Raw genomic sequence first — 19,211 nt, 5'->3', positions numbered from 1 at the left:
GCCCTGCATCCCTGCTCACCACAAATATGGCCCATGGCAGCAGCTGGGAATCACACTGCTACAGCCCAGGAGAAAGGGAAAGTTGTGGCAGAGCTGGCAGCATTACTCTGGCATGCTGCCAGTCACTTCAGGAACCTGCCTGCCTTGAGAAACCTCACCCTCTTCCCAAAGGAGCAGCAAGAGCTGGAAATCAGAGCCAGGGACTCATTACAGCAATGTAGTGAGGAAGTTTTATTTGGAAACATAGTAGAAGTTTGTAACCCAACACTGGGTGCACGACTGATGCCGGAGCATATGCAGTTACTATTGAAACACGGGAGTGTTTCGGACAATTGCTGTAATAAAACACAAAATTCTCATACTCCAATACCAGGACACTACAGCAATCTTTAGAATCAAAATTACATCCAAGGAATTCTCTGCACTTACAATTTACCCCACAGTGTAATCTACCTATATATAAGATTAATATATATAGCATGGGAAATTGAAAATCCTTGCTCCATACATGTATGAACATGTCAAGTATTTTATAAATAAACATCCAGTGAAGAGAAAAAATTACATTTCTAGTTCATATTTATACATAAAATACTAACAGCAATGGGTGGAAAATTGCACATGGGCCACCCCAAGCCATGCAGCAGGCCTGGAGCAACCCATCCAAGTTAATATTGAAGTACACACAGGACGGACGAGTCACTAACATATATTGCGCATTTACAAGAGATCAACTACCAAATTGGGACAACTGTACACATTGGAGAAACCATTTTCATTCTGGAGCTTTTTTTTTTGTTAAACGTAGATTTGTTACATCTCTTTACATCATACCGCAACATTTACTTCGTTGAGAGGATAAGGGCGACAATGAGGCCATAGAGACCCAAGACTTCAGCGAAGATCAAAATGAGGATCATCCCCACAAATAACCTGGGCTGCTGTGCTGTGCCCCGGACACCTGCATCGCCCACGATGCCAATAGCAAAGCCAGCAGCCAGGCCGCTGAGACCCACGCTCAAGCCAGCGCCCAGCTGAAGGAAGCTCCTGTGGGACAGAGATAGAAGAATTTTCAGTGGTAAGGAACAGGACACCCAGCCTTAAGCCCCTAACTCTTTCACCAAGCCCAATGTGTCTCAAAGCAAATGCTTACTAACACTCCCAACTCTTGATACTTAAAGACAGGCAGCAGTGAAGGATCTTGTGATGTTCATGTGTGGCTCACACACCAATCTGAGTTACAGGGTTCATCTGGCCACCAGCAGGCTCAGTGTGCTGTCAGAACAGCACTTACTACCAGTTGCAGTAATGACTGTCCCATGGTGCTGTGCAGTCTGTTAGCAGATGCTCATCTCCAACTGTAAGCAATCTTATATACAGCCACAGCACATTCAGGTGTCTTGCACTGCAGGAACTGGGCAGGAATGGTCTGGTTTTCCAAGAAGGAGAACAGTCCTGTGGAGCAGTCCCTATCAGTGTAATCACCTGGTAATTGCAAAGGGCCATTTGTATCTGCTGTTTTAGACCATGTCTTATTAGGCCAAGCACACTGCTCACAGGTACAACCCGTACAGCAACACTGATACCTGTCACACTTCAGCAGCATTATTTCATTCCAAGAGGGCACAATCACCAGTTCCAGGTGTTCTCAGAAGCCAAGAGCAGACTAAATTTCAGACTGTAGCTGCTAGAGGCCCAATGTATAGCTCAAGGATTGACTTACCAGCACATAAAGCAAAAGCAGTATTAATAATTTACTTGCATCTCCCAGGCAACAGCAGATCTATTTAGACAGTTTTGGAGACACCGGTGCATCCAGGCCTAGAGTCTGGCATCATGACACAAGCTTTGCCTCCTATCCTAGTGCTGCCATGGCTTCTTTCAAGCCACAGCACCACCACAGGAGCAGTAGGCTGCCCAACTGATCTGTAACCACCAGTACAGCCAACTCCACTGGGGCTGAGGCATCTGGCAGGACAGCTGGAATCCAGCCAATGCTCCTAAGCCTAGCCAAGCAGCATTTAGCACTGCCAGCCCTTCCTGGGGCCTTGAGCCAAAACCACCCACACACAGAGCATCAAGCAAGTGACGGGACAGTCTGAAATAGAACCACCAGGTGCAGCACTTACTTGAATAGCGTGATTTCAGGTGAGAGGGCATTGGCAATGAGCACTGCCACTACAAGGCCATAGATTGCTATAATACCCGCCATGACCACAGGGATGATGGACTTCATGATCAGCTCAGGCCTCATGACAGACATGGCTGCAATGCCTGTGCCACTCTTTGCTGTTCCATATGCAGCTCCCAAGGCTGGAAGAGAAAAAAAATGCATTAAACACATCCCCAAATACCATTTCTTTCACTAGGCTGCAATTAGAACAGCTAAGTCAGCACAAGGAAGGATTGTGCAAAACTAACATGGTCACATGACAGCCAGGAATACTCCCCTAAGGGATGAGGAAGTGATACCCAGAGTCCTATTCCAAAGATGAATAAAAGGGGTTGTCAAACACTACTGACAGCAGAACATCTTTCCAGGCCAGCTTCACAGCAGGGCACACCCCTAGCAGCCATCCATGCCCCTGCTTAGGGGCCAAAACCCAGTCCCAAGGGGAACTCAAGTGTTTGTGCCCTCCCAGAGTCCACACTGCAAGGCCCAACAAAGCACATCTGTCTATCCCAGCAGAACACAGCTGAGAGCTGGGCTACCAGAATTGAGTTCAGATGCACAGATCTCCTTCAATACAGCCTGTTCTCCCACAAAACCCATTTGCCTACGCTTTGGCCCTGGAGTTAAATGTGCCACTGCAGCTTCATCAGGCACACTGAGATAAAAACCAACTCAAATATTATTGCTCCACGTCATTCACTGGAGAAAAATTCTGGCACATGGAGAGTGTGACCTCACTATGAAGGATTCTGGTCCAAACACTTGTCAATGCAACCACTGGAACCACAAAGAAGAGTTAGGCTTGTAGGTTATAGAGGACCACAACAACCTTACACCTAAGGTTTACTCATCATCTCTGTCAACACTTGAGCATGCAGAGACCTGCACAGGATGGTGGGCTTATCACCTGTACCTGAGACCTGCTGGAAGAATCTAAAGCACTACTCCTAAGTAACTTCTGCATTGAAAACTTTGTATTAGTCTTATAGAAGCTTCCTCAAGTAACTCATTCTTTGATTCTAGAGTACTTGAAAATACACCTTTCCTTTCAGCCTTACTGGGGAGTACTCTGGGAACTCCACTTCCTATTGTATTCACCATCATCCAGAGATGACATGCATGTCAACTGCCAGCCAGGAATAAGTCCCTGAAGCAGCAGAAACAAGCATATGGAAGGGCAGGCAGTCTCATTTTCTAACACCATCAAGATTGTCCTTGGAGGTCAGTCCTATTTGTCAAGAAAATGTTCTTGCAGCTGTTCTAAAACACTGCTGGAATGTACTTAAACCATGGGCATTTAAAGTCTTTGTACTGTTCTGAGACCTAATAGTTAAGTTTGCTCCACCCACAGAAAACTTAAGGTTTCTCCAAGGGAAACCTGCTTATTCCACAAAGATCTGTCACTGTCTTACACCAGTACTAAAGCATGAGACCGTGCACCTTGTCCTGAAGAGTCGCTGGGAGGTATTTGGAGAAATTTGGATACATGCTTCCCTGATTCTCACTCAGCACTCCCACAAAGCCCATATTTGGAGTAGTCATCTTCCTGGCTTGGCACTAGAACTCCACACCATTCCTACCACACCATTCCTACAAGCAGCCCACTGCACTAACACAAAGTTTACTCTCAGGAGGAAGTTCAGTTTTAGTTACAAAAACCTGAAGGGAAGCTCTCATTAACTACAAATTTGTTCTGTGCTAGCAAAGTTACTGAACCTTGACTGGCACCAAGTGATGTAAAGGGCTATTCTGCGCTATTCAGAACTAGAACCCAGCTTAGGAAGCTTGAGCCAGGAGGTTCTATCTGCAAATATAAGATGAACTTGGAAATCAGCACATGGACTTAGTCACTTCAGTGATGGCTCTGTTTAGGGTCTAGTCCTTAGGAAGTCTAGAAAGAAAGCACTGACTTGAACTAGGAAACCTTTTTGTTGGATGAAGCACCTTCTAAGGACTGGAACTAATCCTGAATCCTGGTTCCACTGTCTACCCTGGGTATAGAATTTAGCAGAAACTACTTTTCTCCTGTCTGTAATCTTTTACAAACCTCTCAAAAAAACGCAGATGCTTTTGAGGGAAGTTGACTGTTTAAAGTTATAATCAGTCATCACTTCCTCCAAACATGAAGCTACTTGAGGGTGTTGAAATTAATGCAGTGATGCATTAGAGAAGGCTATTTTGTAACCCCACTTACAGGAAAGTCAGCTTGTTCAAGCTTTTGTGGAGGGGCAGTGCAGCACGAGTTTGTCAGTTCCCAGTTAAAACCCCAGAAGAGGTCAGATCTTATGCCTTGAACTTGTTTTAGACACAGTTTGAAAGAAGGCCTATGTTCAGCAGTCTTTACATGACAGTCTTGGATGTCACTGAAATTCTACTGAACTCCCACTGGCGGCCACACAGAGCTTCAGAGCTCGGCACATCGGCTGCCAAGGAAGCCTTTCCCACCTCCCCAACCAAGAGACATCTCCATCACCTTACAAGGCAGTTTTACTAGCCTGCAAGTTTACTAGCAGCTTCACAAGCCTGGCAAGTTGTTCTTGCATCTTTGACGTTATCTCAGTATTACAGGCAAGGTGGCAAAGACAATATCTGCTTCCCACCATGACCCAGCCTCTCAGTTTTGGGCTATGGACACCCTGGACAGTGTTCCTGCACACCTTCACCTCTATCTCACAGCAGGTCTAAACAACTGAAGCACATATACTTCATATGCTACATTTAAATATCCCATATTGATTGGAAGGACATGTTTTCCAAAGTCTTGGTAAACAGGGTTTGAGGAGATCTCTGTGCCAAACAGTAAGCCAGTCAGCTTACTGTGGCCCAATAAGCCTGTTTCAAAGGTTAACCCCCTTGTGAAATACTTGATTTACTCCTTGAACTCACAGCCCAGAGTTGATTTATGTACTGCTCCTGGGGGCAAAATGCCCTTCCCTCAGGGCTGAGGATATGCTGCCTGGCACCTCACGATATCTGTCCCTTTAAAAGTGATAGCAGAGGGAGTGAGGCTGTGCAGCTCCAGGATCAAGTATAAACTAGACAGTCACTTGCCATATAGGCTGCAGGGTCAAAGATTGAAGACTGGTTGTAGTCTTGCCACTGCCACAGCTTTCCATACAGCTCTGCCAGCATCCTGCTCTTCAGCTCAAGGGCACGCCCAGCATCAGAACCAACCTTTTCCAGCTCCAGCAGGTGACTGTGCTTAGTCAGGTCATACACCAAGAAGAGTAACCTCGCAGTTAAATCAGATGCAAGTCACTCCCTTGATAGAGAAAGAGGCTGTGAGGAGCCTTCCAAGTCAGGGAATCCAGTAATGCAGATCCAGTTTCACCAGTGGATACATTCAGACAGGCTCAGCCCAGGAACAGGCTCAGAAGCAGCCACATAATACACTCCAGCAGCATTTGGTCCATTCAAAAATAGGGATTCCTCCCATGTCCCACCATGGTAAAGCAGATTTCCACACTGCATGCAAGAGATTTCCAGAGCATAACACGCAGAACTTGCCTGCATGAGAAGCAAGCTAGTTATAAAAGTCAGATTTCCAATTAGGATATCACTGGTTACCATCACATGAAGGACCATGTAGGATGAGCACTTACATCTGGAGCCTTTTAAAACTAATCATTATCAAATGGGCTGCCCTCTGCAGTAGGCAGGCTTCCCTGATAGCAGACAGGCATCAACTTAGCAAAACCTATTCATCCCTGAGCAGGCTGTTCTTAAAAGGCTGGAGGAATGTTAGAAGTGACATCCAGGTCAAATACAGTCCTTGCTTTGCCATACCAGAAACCTGGACACTTCCAAAGAAGGCTGCTTCCCGCAGGTTGGCCCTGCCCCCTCCCACCCCACCACATTCAACAGCTCCACCTCAGGTTACAGTAATGGATACTTCTGGAAAAACCCTGCTGTTCTGCCCAGGTGCATCTGCACAGAACAGAGAAGCTTCGTTAAGGGAGCTGTACTGGAGCCTATGCAAATTCCCATCACACTGGCTGAAGCCTGTTTCCACAATGAAAACCCGAGGAGTAAACTGTGAGGCTGCCCTACAGGAAGCTGTAAGCACGGAACCCTTTAGTGAGTCACCTGTTTCAGGATTAGGGATAAGTTTTTGTTCTTCCATAATGTAATGAAAGGGTGTGGGTATTTCCACCAGGCCTGGCACTGTCAGCCTACAACATCATCAAAAATTCTCCAAGACTGGCAGGCCTTTTAGTCTTGGGTCAGCATATCTGAGAACTTAAAAAAAATCACCAGCTCCTTGAGACATTGCTGTAATAGCAGCAGTTCAAGGAAAATAAAGGATCTGCTTCAACTGGCACTCTGGACTGTCTGATCCAGCACACAGAGCTCTTTGATTTTTTTAAGTATGGTAAAGCACTTTTACCATGGAGCACAGGCTTGTCCTTCTACAAGCAGCAAAGTCCATCCATCAGCCACTTGTTATGTATCTTTATCATCATAGAGGCTCCCTCCCAACACCTTAAAGATGACCTGTTTCACAGACCAGGTGACCAGTATATTCCAGGTACTGTCAGGCAGAGCAGTGTGTTACACCACTTCGTAAGACCCATTCCCAACCAGCAGGTCTCAGGGGAGCTTAGAGCACTCAGCAGCTCTGCTGTCCCGTTGCTGTGGCCTGGGACAGCCCATGTTCCCCATCTGCACCCAGCACAGTCCTGTGGCCACAGCAGCCTGACCCAAAGCCTCATGCTCACAGGATTCAGTCTGAAGGAAGTGAGTGGAGCCAGTTATGCCTCACTGGAGAAGCACACACTGCTGCGAACCATTGCTTCAAGAAGTACCCAACAGCTTGGTCAGGCTAGGATGTTGTTCACTTCGCAACATCTGTATGCAACCAGTCAGGCTCTGGAGATGCAAGAGGCCAGTTCTAGGAAGGAAAAAAGCTGACCAAGAGGTCCTGAGGCAGCTGTCATTCATGTCCACTGCTGCACCCAGTATTCCCACCACAGGGGAAGCACCTGCAGGCTGTGTAGTGACTCCAGGGTGACACAGGGATCCATCATGAAGCCACAGTACAAACTGCAGCATAACTGCTTAAGCCGTGTTCTGCAGAGCCAATGTTTATACTGATAATCCATCTCATTTTCAGATGTTCTCAAGACTGGCATTTAAATGAGAGGAAACGATTTTCTTGCTGAGATGCCTTCCCTCATTCTCAAGCTGTAGAAATTTCACCTACCTCACTTCTGTTACAGCTACTTAGGTCTTAGCCATCCACTGCCTTACCTGCTGTAAAGGACAAAAGCTTAAGCTAATCTCTACTGCAGACAGTCTGGTAGCTCACACACCAGCCCACATCACAAGCACCCTCATTTGTAGCAGTAAATTACTGTGAGCTGCACTCCACCATTTCATTTTTACCTGCAAGCAGCTCTCCTGTTCCACCTCCCCACCTCTCATACTGTATTTTGGGAAGCACAGGTGCAATGTGCCTTTGAGGAGGCAAGCTGTTTATAGTCATGATGCCTTCCAGAATCAGACTGTGCAGGGCTGTCAGCTGCATCAAACTACATGTTCTGAGCCACCTATTTCACCATGGAGGTCCCTTAAAAGCCAACCAACTGCTATGATATCTAAAGCCCTAATTTAAAATGAAAGTACTATTTCACTGCAGCAAAAATTAGAAGACACAGGACTAATTTAACACTAGTGGCTAAAATTCTCTTTATGAGAAATCTTCGAGCTGCTTGGCAGTGCAGCAGGTATTGAAGGTACTGAATGCCCAGCTGGAGTGCAGGCCTAAGGACAACTCACCATGGGGGGCACAGTGGGCACACTTGTGACAGCTTTCACAGAACACCAGCACACACAGAACCAGACAGCTCCACCCAACACCACATTTGTCCATTCTGGTGTGCTCAAATCACATGAAAAAGCTACAATAATTTAGTCACTCAACAGCACCTGACCCATCACATTTCACACATGGGAAATAAGGAACTGCAGCAATGAGAACAAGTTGTAATCTGCAAATAACCAGACAGGCTCAAAGATGGCCAAGGTCACAGCAGCCTGCTCTTGTCTCTCGCTGACCAGAACAAGTTTTGCTATCTATTTACCATCAGCAAGTAATGCTCACATAGCACACAGGACTGCTCCAAGTCGATTGTTTTCACATCAAACTAGTGCAGAACCTGAACGTGTTTACTAGAAACATGTCTTGGAAGTACAAACTCCACAAGAATGTGATCTTTAGATATAGCATGAGTCAGACATGATTCACTGCACTAATTAACACTGATCCAGGACAATTTTAGAGTTTTACAGTGCTTACTTCAAAATCAGGTTTTTTTTTTTAACAACTACTATCAGAACATCTGTGATGCAACATATCTGTTACAAAAGCTACACAGCACTGCAAGTTTTAGTTTATCCTATGTTGAATCTTCTGCCATATTGCCTTAAAAATACAAACTGCTTCACTGAACAGCTACATCTAAGAAAAAATTTCCCATCAGCAGTATCTATAACCTGTTGTCCAGCACCTGAAAACATCACTAGCCCTGGCAAGAGTACCTCCATGGCTCAGACCTGCTGGTATTGCAACATTGCTGAAGTCGGGATAGATCTCTCAGCTCATTGAATCCAGGACTACTTGACACAGATTCTGCATCAAGGATTTATCAACAAACTGGCTGCAAAATGACAGATACCACACCTTCAACACAGCTAAGGCACCGACTTTGCATTCCTCTACTCAAACCTTCCCCTTGCAGTACCACAGCACCATGCTGCCATGCTACAGCTTCTAAGAAAGGCTTCTCTGCTGGTTCAGACATGCCAGCACCACTCCAAATACCTATTAAAGCGCTGACTCAAGCCTGCATCCCTCACTGATATTTCAGCTGAAGCACACTCACACGTGGTGTCTGAAGCCACACAGCCATGTTCTTTTGCTTCCAAAATCCATTCTGCAAGAGGAAACCAGCAACTCCTTCCTTGGAAGGAAAGTTCACTATTTAGAACCATTTTGCAAAATGCAGTGAACTGTTGACTATTTTTCAACAAGTAACTAGGGCTTGGTTTTTTCCTCCATTATCTTCAGTAGCAAAGAGGCAGGTAGGTCAGCAGTCCCAACTCGGGCTCTTACAGCATTTCAACCATTGAGTTTTCAGGAAATTTTTTACATGTCAAGCATGACTACAGTGTCAGAAATCCAAGGTGGCAGGCCACTGACTGTCCTCAGCATGGACATCTGCATCCCACCACCAGGTACAAACAAAGCAAGGCTGAGAACATACCTAACCGAACTTTTGTTTTATCAAAAATTCAGGTCACAAATATGGCTGGTGTGGAACCAGTCCATGGTGCCCACACCAGCATGGCTAGACAGCTGCCTCCTGAACACTAGTTTTAATTCACTGCCCACTTGACTCTTTGCAGGATTTCATCTCCCACACTCATCAATCAAGACCAGCTTCCCAAAATCCATCCTGCAGACCCAACCACCATTCCAGAGGCCATATTAACAAAATGAGATCCCAAACACCTCAACAGCACTTGCACAGCTCGAGCTACAACCAATTCCATACTAGAAGGGAGGCAAAGACCAGTAAGCATGTTCACTCACATCTGTGGAGACATGAGCTAAGCCTTCAGAAGGGAAAGCTAGATTGGTTACTAATTGTTTTATTCCAAATCACTGTGACACTTGTATTTGCGGGTAAAAACAGCTGAAGCCTTCCGTTAGATCCCAAAGGGAACAGCAGGTCTGCACCCACCAGAGACCAGGAAATACTGTGCAGGAATAGCAGTCACCTTCTGTAGGAGGCTTAACAAGGCTCTGAGAGACAATACATTAAAGGATGGTTTTTCTGGTATAAACCAGCATTTACGGTCCCTACATCTGTGCTTCTTCAGTGGGAAGAGCAGTGCCGCAGGATGACCCAATTTATACCGCACTGAGTTCGCTGCCTGGAGACGCAGAGGGAGGGCCATGAAGCAGGGCTTCCCCCGTGCCCCAGCATCCCCGTCCCACGGGGGGGGGGGAACCTCAGGAGCCCGTCTATTGCCTGCAGTGGCATTAATGTCTCTTAAGATGGACTGCCTGCCAAACGTCGGCGCATTTATGTTTAATCCCGTTAAAAACTGGTCTTGCGTTATCCGGGGAATGGTTTAGACAAGAACCACATCCGATTCACAGTAGAAGCGCCGCTGCCGCGGGGGCCAGGGCAGGCAGAGCCGCAGGGACTCGGCGGGGAGCCGGCGCCGGGGGCACGACAGCGCAGCAGCCCCGCGGGGAGAGCCCGGCCCGCGGGGCCCGGAGGAACCGGCTGGGGGGGCTCGGGCGGCGCCGCTGCAGTCACGTGCCCCCCGGGGCTCCGCCGGCGGTGACGTCACGTCACGGACCCTCCGCTGCCCCGAGAGCCCGGATGGAACGGGGGGGGGGGGGGGGGGGGCGGGGGCTGTGCCCCCAGGCCCGAAGAATTCCAGCCCCCGCCGCCGATGGCACCCCGCCGGGGCAGGGGAGTGACGAGGAAAAGGAAGCCGCTTTCCCCACACCGTGCTCCCCCTCCTCCCCACCCTCTTCCCGGTCCCTCCCGTTGCCGGTCGGTGCTCACCGCTGAAGACCATGGCGGCCGAAGCGCCCATCACGGCGAAGAAGGAGGCGTACTCGGGGCTGGCGCCGGAGGACATGGCTGCGAGAGCCGGGCCGGGCCGAGGCGCCGCTAGAGTGGGAGCGCGAGAGGGCGGGGGAAAGGCGGAAAGCTCCGCCGCGGTGCCGGTCCTCGGCGAGCAATGCTCGGCCACAAAATGGCGGAGGCGCGGCGGGAGCGGGCGGGGCGGGGGAGGCGGGCGGCGGCGGGCCCGAGCGCGGCAGCTCCGTCCCGGCAGCAGTGGCGGCGGCGCGCGCTCTGCGCCCTAAATACGGTCTCCGCAGGACAAAATGGCGGCGGGCCGCCCGTCACGTGACCGCACCCACCACCGCCGCCCGCCCCGCCCCCGGCGCACACCACGCGCGCGGCAGGGGGGACGCCCGCTCGTGCGCTCCTCGCTCCTTCTCCGCGCGCCCCGATCCCGCTCCCGATCCCGCGCGCGGCCGCCGGCCAGGCCCGCGGCATCCGGGCTGCCCCGCGCGCTCCCAGGCCGCAGCGGCGGCGCTTGGCTGCGCTGGCAGTCCGGCTCGGATGCCCTCCCCTCGCTCCCCCCTCCGTGCCGCCTGGATGAGCCCGTCCTGCCCGGCGGCCGCGGTCCGCTGAGCGTGATTCAGCTCTCATTAGCATAAGGGGCGTGCCCCGCCGCGGCCCCGCCCGCGTGGCGGCGGCCTTGCCTCGGCCCGGTGGCGTTCGTGTCGTGTCCGTGTGTCCCGTGCCCTGTCCCGTCCCTGTGTCCTGTCCCCGTGTCGTGTCCCTGCAGTGCCGCCGGGGCCGTGTCCCCGTTACCTGGCCCCAGGACTTGGCTTCCGCCGTGTATCCCCCGTGTCCTTGTGCCGTGTTCCAGTGCCGCGCCCCCCATGATGCATCCCATTGCCATGTGCCCTGTTCCAAGTGCCGTATCTTGTGTCCCTTGTGCCATGACCCTGGTGCCTTGTTCTCCGCAGCACATCCCGTGTGCCATGTGCCACCGGCCCAGTGCCTTGCCTGCATGCTGTGCCCCCTTTCCTGTCAGGACCTGTCACCTGAGCTGTGCTGACCTGTTGTGAACTTCCCACAAGGCATCAGCTGTGCACATGGGTCTTGCTGGCTTGGGGTCCCCTCTACGGCCTTCCAGCCCCTGCACTCCACATCCACCGAGGGTCCAGTACCAGTGGCATCTGTTGGAGTTCTACTCCCATCCCACCCATTGATCCTGCTCCCTTGGATGTGACAAGCAGCCTCTGGCCCATCCTTTTCCCTGGGCTGGACGCCAGCGGGTGTGCTGGGTCTGAACTGCGGTATCATCCTTCCATAGGCTCTGCCACCTGCTCTTTTCTGCAGGCACTCCCCTGAGCCAACCCCATCCCAAAACATCCCAGGGGGATGCTTCTGCCATCCTCGAAGGGTAATTCATGCCATTCTGTTACCTAGGATTTCAGGGATCATTAACAGTTCCCGTTGCCACAAATCTGGCTGAGCTTTCTGTGTCCTAAAACTCCTTAATTACTTAAGGGCCACCTGCTTTTTTCCCCCATGTTGCCACTTTCCTGGCCACCTCAGCCTTGCTAGAACCCACAGGGAAGCAGAGGGCAGGATTTACTTTAGCAAATTCCTTGCTGCTGCTTGAGCACAAAGGAGGGCCCTGGCACTTCAGTGGGCAGAGGTGGCTGGCATGTGCTGGGGACTGGCAGCAGGGCACGCTGGTTCTGAGAGGGAGACTGTCTTGTGGCAGACTGTCACCAGGTCTTCATGGGGACATCCAGGACATGGCCCATGGCAGAGGTTGGCTGGAGGCACAGAGAGGAGCAGTGGGCTGGGGATCAGAGCCACAGGGGTGGACCCTGTCCTAAGCCCTGGCAGAGGTGGGTGCAGGGGCTGTGCGTCCCATGTGTGGAGCACACTGCCACTGTCACCACCACCACTGCCACCAGCACTGTCACTGACAGCACCACCACTGCCACCACTGCCACCAGCATCCCCACTGCCCCATCAAAACTGCCACTAGCACTGCAATCATCATCACTGCCACCAGCAGCGCCACTCCCTGCATTGCTGCTTTTCCACCCTGGGACATGTTCTTTTTCAGTGTGGTCATCGTTGTCATCGCTCTGTGGTGGTGGCTATCACTCCTAGCAGTGTTTCCAGCAGGTCAAATTAACCTTTCACTATCACAGGACGATCCCTGCATCTATGGTCCAGAGCAATTGGTCACTGAGCAAATTTCTACCCCTCAGGCCACTGGCAGCATCAGCAGTTTGTTCACCAGATTTGGGCTGGTCAAGGGAGATGGTGTCTCATCCCACCCTGGTGCTCAGGTCTGTGCCCTCCTGGTGCTCACCTGGGCTGGGTCTGGCCATGCTGCCACCAGCACTCACCTGGAGTGGGCATCTCTCCCAACACTGTGCCCAGCCTGGATGCAGTGAGGGGACCTTGCAAGGTGTAGATCCCAGACAGAGAGTAACATGAGCATCCTGGCTGGCGGGGATGAGCCCAGATATTGCCCCATGGAATTTATCCGTGGGTGATGGGTGCTGTTTTGTTGTTGGGCAAGAGCTTCAAAGCCCCAAGGGCACCAACAGACCGGAGCAACACCAGCAACAATATTTGAAGCAGGGACTCAGGGCCCAGGGTGGATTTCAAAGGCCCCTAAAGGATGCTCTTCACCCTGTGTCTGCACCCGGTGCCTCCCTGTGCCTCTCCCGGGTCCCGAGGGGCAGCTCCGGCTGCCGGTGGAGCAGCTCCGTCGCTGCACACGCCGTGATGCTGCCGCCGTCTCGCAGCCGCAGCCCCGGCCCTGCTGCCCCTCCTGCCTGGCGGCTTCCCGCAGGTCATCCGGCCCCGTCCCGCTCGTCGGCCAGCTGCCGCCGGCCGGCCCCGCCAACACGGAGCCGCCTTGCGAGCTCACGAGGTGCGGCGTGGTGAGGCTTTGGGGGTGCCGTGTCCCCGGAGAGGCTGAGCGGCGGGGCTCCGAGCTTCCCTCCCTCCACCTTTGGAGCTGCGGGGTGCTGCGAGTCTCCTTTCCCCTGCATCGTGGTCCAGCACCTTGAGCCAAGCCCTCTTATCCTTCCCTCTCCTCCTCCCATGCTCTTCATTCGGGACTCACTCAATGTCTCTGGGTCTCAGTTCTCCAGCACTAAAGGTCCAATAAATTGGGTTTCACCTGAAATTGCTGATTCACAGCAAGGATATTTTTTTAAGCTCTTGGCAACAAAATTTCTTTTCAAAACATTGCATTTTACATTTTCCCTGCGGCATGTATTTATTCAGCCTCCTCCTAGCCAGGTGCAGCTATGGAGGTCATGGTGGACTCAGTGTGGTTCCCCCTGCTCATCCTGATGCCAATACTCTTAAATGTTTGCACAGAGGGAAGGTCTGGGTGCTGGAAACGAGACCATCGACCTCCTTTCAGCCACCGGGACTGCCCAGCCCTCCTCACTCTCTCCAGACCCCTCTGGACTGACCAGGCCAATGGAGGGACCGTGTGCCAAACATCCTCCTGAGATGCCTATGAAGCCACTCTGGTGGCCCAGATGTGTCTGTGATCGGTGGAGTGAATGGACACAAGGCTGCACAAAGCCCACATGGGCCAGAGGAGGGGTAGGACTAATTGGATACTAGTGACAACAGCACATGTGACCTCGCCTGGCTCCCTGCCATGCCCGTATGTTGCAGCAGGTACCCAAGAGTAACTTAAGTGCTTCCCACAATAGTGCTGTTTGAAAGCACTGTGCATTCTCACCACCAGCAGCACTGCTGCTGCAGCTGTGCCAGCAGGCCCAGGAGCGATGGCATCCTTGGCTGGGGGCTCTCAGTCAAACCTGGCTCTGTTCTGGCCCCATGGCTGCTGCACGCAGCCAGCCCTCCCCAGGATGTCACTGCCCCCTGGCCCCCTCTCAGCGGGGAGACTAAGGCCCTCATGCCAGTTCTGCTTCTGCCTTGTGGAGATGCAGGGGTATTTCTTCCTCAGGGAAAGGGCAACAGAAGGAGGATCAAAATTCAATGCAAACTGGGAGGTGAACACAACATCACAGGCAAAGGGCCAGAGCCTGGATGCAGAACAACCCAAATGAATTCCTGTTCCCACAGCAACCAGCACTCACCCCCTCGCCCAGCCAGGTGCTCGCCAGGCTGGCACCAATGTGCCCACGTTTGCCAGGGGGACATGAGTGTGGCATCTCCAGTGCTGCCTTTTCCTTTTGAGATGGATTCGCCACATGGCACCACACCAAATCAAACAAAGCCTAAGAGGAATTTTGGGTTGCCTGTTCCCATGACAAGGGAGGAGCAGAAGGATGAAGTGGGCTTTCCAGCAAGTGCAGGCAAGAGGTGCCACCACCTTTTGAGGGGTATTTTCTGAGTGGCCTCATGGCAGATGACTCTCCTGCTGTCCTGGGCTTTGTCTGTGCATGGACCAAACACCCTGGAGGAAAAATTCAGAGGGCTCCAGCTTCTATCAGCTGCTTCCAGTGAGCAGGAGCTGGACACTGTCTGCTCCATGCTACATATGGGACTCCAGGGCTGCTGACCTGCCGTGACCCAGCTGTTTTTTGGCAAGTTAGAGGGTTGTTTGCCAGGGGATCTATTTCTAAAAGCCATGGCAATGCTGGTGGTTTTGCCCGTGACATAAAGCAAGGTGGAAGGAGTCTGTGAAGACAGCTGGGAGCAACCTTCCCCTGTGGGACAGGTCTGGGTACAGAGATGCCAGTCTGGAATTGCATTGTTGCAGGGCAGGCAGGGACTGCTCTGACCCCCTGGGTGCCATGAGGGATTGTGTTAAGGTGTTAAAAATGCAGCTCAGCTCAGGACAAGCCCAGGTGAGCTTTCATTCTGGAGGTCTGATAGACTCAGTGGAGCTGAGCTGGTGCTGGGATTGAGAATAAGAAATGCAGGACTGGCAGTGGATGCATTGCTCTCGGTCTTGGCAGCAAGTGCTGGCCAGCCACGGAGCAAACTCTGTGGAGCATTTCCTCATTCAGTGTCTCCTGCAGTGCATAACCGAAATCACAGGGCAGGAGTCACGAGCCTTGGGGGCCCATCCCCCAGCTCCTCCTCCCTCCCCGAGTCAGGACTTTGGGCCATTTGCAAAAGGGGTTTCTATTGCTCTATTTGAGTCTTAATTAACTGATGCCCACCCTGAGCTGTTAACTCTTACCTGGTGCTGGACTTCCTGATGAGGCTATCCTATCCTATCCTATCCTATCCTATCCTATCCTATCCTATCCTATCCTATCCTATCCTATCCTATCCTAATCTTATCCTATCCTAATCTTATCCTATCTTATCCCCATCTACCCTGATCTAATCTCTTTCCCTTCTCATCTCTTTGTCCAGGACTTTCCTATCCTATGTAAACCCTCTGATCTTTCTCTTTTCCACACCATGCATCTGTGTGAATGCAGCTGGGAGAATATCCATGTTCCTACAGTTTTTTCAGTTCCTGGGAATGGTGTGGAGAGAAGCTGGGTTTATTTCTGCCATCCTTTTCCTGAAATGCCCTATCCAGGACTGCACTGCTGTTCTTCATCCTTCCTTCCACAGGGCATCCATGCTGGCTCCCAGCACTCAGCTGACAGTAGGGATCAGCCAGGGCTTCCCACAAGGAGGTTCTGCCCGTGGTTTGAAAATAGCATTTATTTGCTCTGGGTTGCTATAGTTACTGGTGGAAGTCATGTGGCTCCTGCTGTTGGGTTGGGAGATTCTCTCCTGTGGCATCACTGGCTGGTTCCACCTTCACCTATGGAAAAGACAGGAATTTCTTGGGCATTGGGTGGGCTCTGCATGGGATGCTCCCTTCCCCCCATCACCTTTCAGCAACCCACTGGCTGCACGTGCAGTGCTGTTGTGGATTTTCAGTCCCCACTCACAGGGTTTGTATTTCTAGGAGGAGCCAATGTGGTTTTCCCAGCACAGAGCCTGTCCCTACACTGCATCTCAGAGCTCTTGGAAGCAGACACTGAGAGGAAGCACACCAACCTCCCACCATGTCCCACCCCTGGTTTTTGGGAAGCTGGTTTGCAAATGGGGGCCTGGAACAGCTGACATATCCTGGAGAGGAAATTTTGGAGGCATGACGCTAGGTGAGACGGGCATGCAGTGTGGGAGGGATGCTTGGTGGCTGGGAGCCATACGTGGGCTGTGCTCCAGGGCTCTCTGCAGAGACACTCAGAGAAGTACAAACCCAGTGCTGGGGTTAGCCTGCTACTGCAGCCTTCCAGCCATGGGCTTTTCCTGCCAGAGGCTTGTGAGTGCAGGCAGTATTTGTTATCTTCCCACAGCCATGGCAGACACTACCCCACACAGAGAGCCTGGAGCCAGCCTGGGATGCCACAGAGATTTTCCTGCCTGTGGATATTCTCCTGCTGCTCTGGCCACTGAAACTGTGGGAAAAACAAAAACTCTCCAACATTTTTGTGTTAGAGAGTCAAGGCATAATTTTATTATCTGGCCAGGATGTACCACAGAAATCATCTCATCCACACATAGCTTGTGTGTGCAGAGAGAATCATTCCATGACACATGCTTTTACAAGATTTCCCCCAAACCTTATACAGCCAAAACCCATAGAGATGCAGTGTTTCAAAGTTCATTGGTCTAGTTTTGAGCAACCCCCAGTATTCAGTTTCCCATTGGATCTGAATCTCCTCACCTTTGATGTTAATTAGATCTTCATCCTTTGATTTTTTTATAAGTCCTTTCCGGAGGAGATGTCTCCAACTCTGGCAGAGTCTGGGGTAGATGTTGGTAGATGGCCACTGATGCTCTGTTGGTGGCCTTTTATTTTTCTGGGTTTCTATGGGCTCCTCCCAGTCTGTTGGTACATTAAGTCTGTTAGAAAAATTAATCCACAGACATCAGAGGTTTATGTCCAAAAAAGGAGACAGAGAAGTCCTTTTACTTTATTCTAATAAAGGGAGAGGCCATGAGGCATTCCCCTGGGGTGTCTCCAAATTTTGGAGGATACAGCCTCCTCTTTTATTCTAATTTCCCGGCTGCATTTCCCTTCTCTCTTCCCCATTGCCTGAGATACTTGAGAGTACAGACTTCCCAGAATGCTTGATACCAGAGATTTCCCTCCAATGTATGACCCTCCCCTCCCTTCTAATTTTTAATTTTTACAGAATTTAGGGTTTTTCCTCATTGTTTCTTTCATCTTTCAATGTCTAATTTTATTTATCAGCAAAACTAAAGCTTATTTGTAAAAGCAAGTATCTTTTTCCATTCATCCATCAGTGGAATCCTTCCCATTGTTTCTTTTATCTCTCAGTGCTAGTTTTATCTACCAGCAGACACACAGCTTGTTTGTAAAGACAAATCTGCTATTCCTCTCGAGTCCATCAGACCTCACCTAGAGAAACCATGTCCTGCAAAGAAAGCTTCAGCTCCCCTTCCCAGGACAAAGGTGAACATACCTGGATAAAGTTATATAAAATATTTTTTAAACTGGTATGTTTTTCAACACTGGGGACATGGGGAGAGGAGTATGTTGGGGACAGGATGTGGCAGGACAAATCCAGGCCCAGGGTGCCATAATATTTTTGGGGATGGAGCTGCTGGCAGATGCTTAGAATAGGCAGCCACAGGGCACCAAGGAAGGGAAGGCTCATTTTGGGTCATTACACTCAGTTTTGGGGAGAAAATTTGGGTTAGTGAGGGCAGAAACTTTCTGCTGCCTGGGTGGGAGCTGCTCCAGAACCATGTGCTGCACTGCTCCCAATGTGTCCTTTGTCACAGAGCTGGGACGGTGCCATGGCTCTGCCCCCACAACCTGCTTCTTCTCTGTGCTGGCAGCTCTCCCTTGGCCTGTGGCCCTGGCAGGTAGGGAGGGAGATAAACCTTGGCTGGCTGGCAGAACAGCACCTTCCTGCAGAGCTGCTGAGCACGAGGTGCTGAAGAACTCCTGCTGTGAGATGCACCAGGGCAGGAGTCTCTTCTCCTCTCCCTGCCTCTCTCCCTGCCTTGCTCAGCATGTATCAGAGTCCTCATTACCAATTAGCAAATTAAATCCAATCCCTCTGGCACTTCCCAGGTATTCCTACACAGCTGCTGTGCTTGTGCTCCTCCTGCTTTGGCTCCTGCACTCTGACAGAGCATCACCTCTGGCATGCTGCCTGCTGGCCTCTCCTCCAGGATTCCCATGCCTATGGACCCCTCACGTGCTAGAGATGAGACTGAGATGGTGTTGGTGCCAGTGGCAGCTCCATGGCAGCTGTCTGGGAGTCCTTGAAGCTCCTGTCCTCTGCAGTTCACGGATGCAGTGTTACTCCCACCTCCCACTCTCCTCCTGCACACATTCTCTGTTGGGCTTGACCAACACACTTAGAGAAGGATATTTTTGACCGGGTAAAGAAATCTGCCAAAACAGGGTCAGATTGTTCCCAACAATTGTTCTGTTCATGGGTTGGGGCAACCAGTTTTCTGCAGATGTATGTCTGGGTGTG

At 51.0% G+C, this 19,211-nt stretch overlaps 2 protein-coding genes across 11 annotated transcripts in view; both read right to left on the bottom strand.

Moving 5' to 3' along the window:
• Positions 1 to 216: 216 nt before the first annotated feature.
• Positions 217 to 11,036, bottom strand: ATP6V0C (ATPase H+ transporting V0 subunit c). Its single transcript, XM_021529638.3, has 3 exons — positions 10,759 to 11,036; positions 2,130 to 2,313; positions 217 to 1,047 (listed from the first exon to the last, which is right to left on the bottom strand). Exons 1-3 carry the CDS (start codon positions 10,832 to 10,834, stop codon positions 843 to 845), a joined length of 465 nt encoding a protein of 154 aa, XP_021385313.1. The 5' UTR covers positions 10,835 to 11,036; the 3' UTR covers positions 217 to 842.
• Positions 11,037 to 16,386: 5,350 nt separating this feature from the next.
• Positions 16,387 to 19,211, bottom strand: part of TBC1D24 (TBC1 domain family member 24) — a 46,352-nt gene continuing 43,527 nt past the window's right edge. For 8 of the 10 annotated variants that reach the window (XM_085591791.1, XM_085591797.1, XM_085591792.1 and 5 more), the window contains one exon: positions 16,387 to 17,581. In XM_085591791.1, coding sequence (XP_085447917.1) covers positions 17,238 to 17,581 — 344 coding nt within the window. In that variant the 3' untranslated portion in view covers positions 16,387 to 17,237. The remainder of the gene's footprint in view (positions 17,582 to 19,211) is intronic. The other 2 variants (XM_085591799.1, XM_085591800.1) reach the window with 1 other exon arrangement.

The sequence above is a fragment of the Lonchura striata genome, chromosome 14, assembly GCF_050655825.1.
Source record: "Lonchura striata isolate lonStrDom1 chromosome 14, ASM5065582v1, whole genome shotgun sequence".
In the NCBI taxonomy this organism is placed as follows: domain Eukaryota; kingdom Metazoa; phylum Chordata; class Aves; order Passeriformes; family Estrildidae; genus Lonchura; species Lonchura striata.
Note: the sequence above shows the minus strand (reverse complement) of the source record. Positions and strands in the feature narration are given on the sequence as shown.

Bases quoted from the DNA above. Each gene is read 5' to 3' on its own strand.
- ATP6V0C (XM_021529638.3), bottom strand. From the start codon at position 10,834: ATGTCCTCCGGCGCCAGCCCCGAGTACGCCTCCTTCTTCGCCGTGATG. The intron at 2,314-10,758 runs GTGAGCACCGAC...TTTCTCTTCCAG, and splicing joins GGCCGCCATGGTCTTCAGCG to CCTTGGGAGCTGCATATGGA. The intron at 1,048-2,129 runs GTAAGTGCTGCA...TCTGTCCCACAG, and splicing joins CCTGAAATCACGCTATTCAA to GAGCTTCCTTCAGCTGGGCG.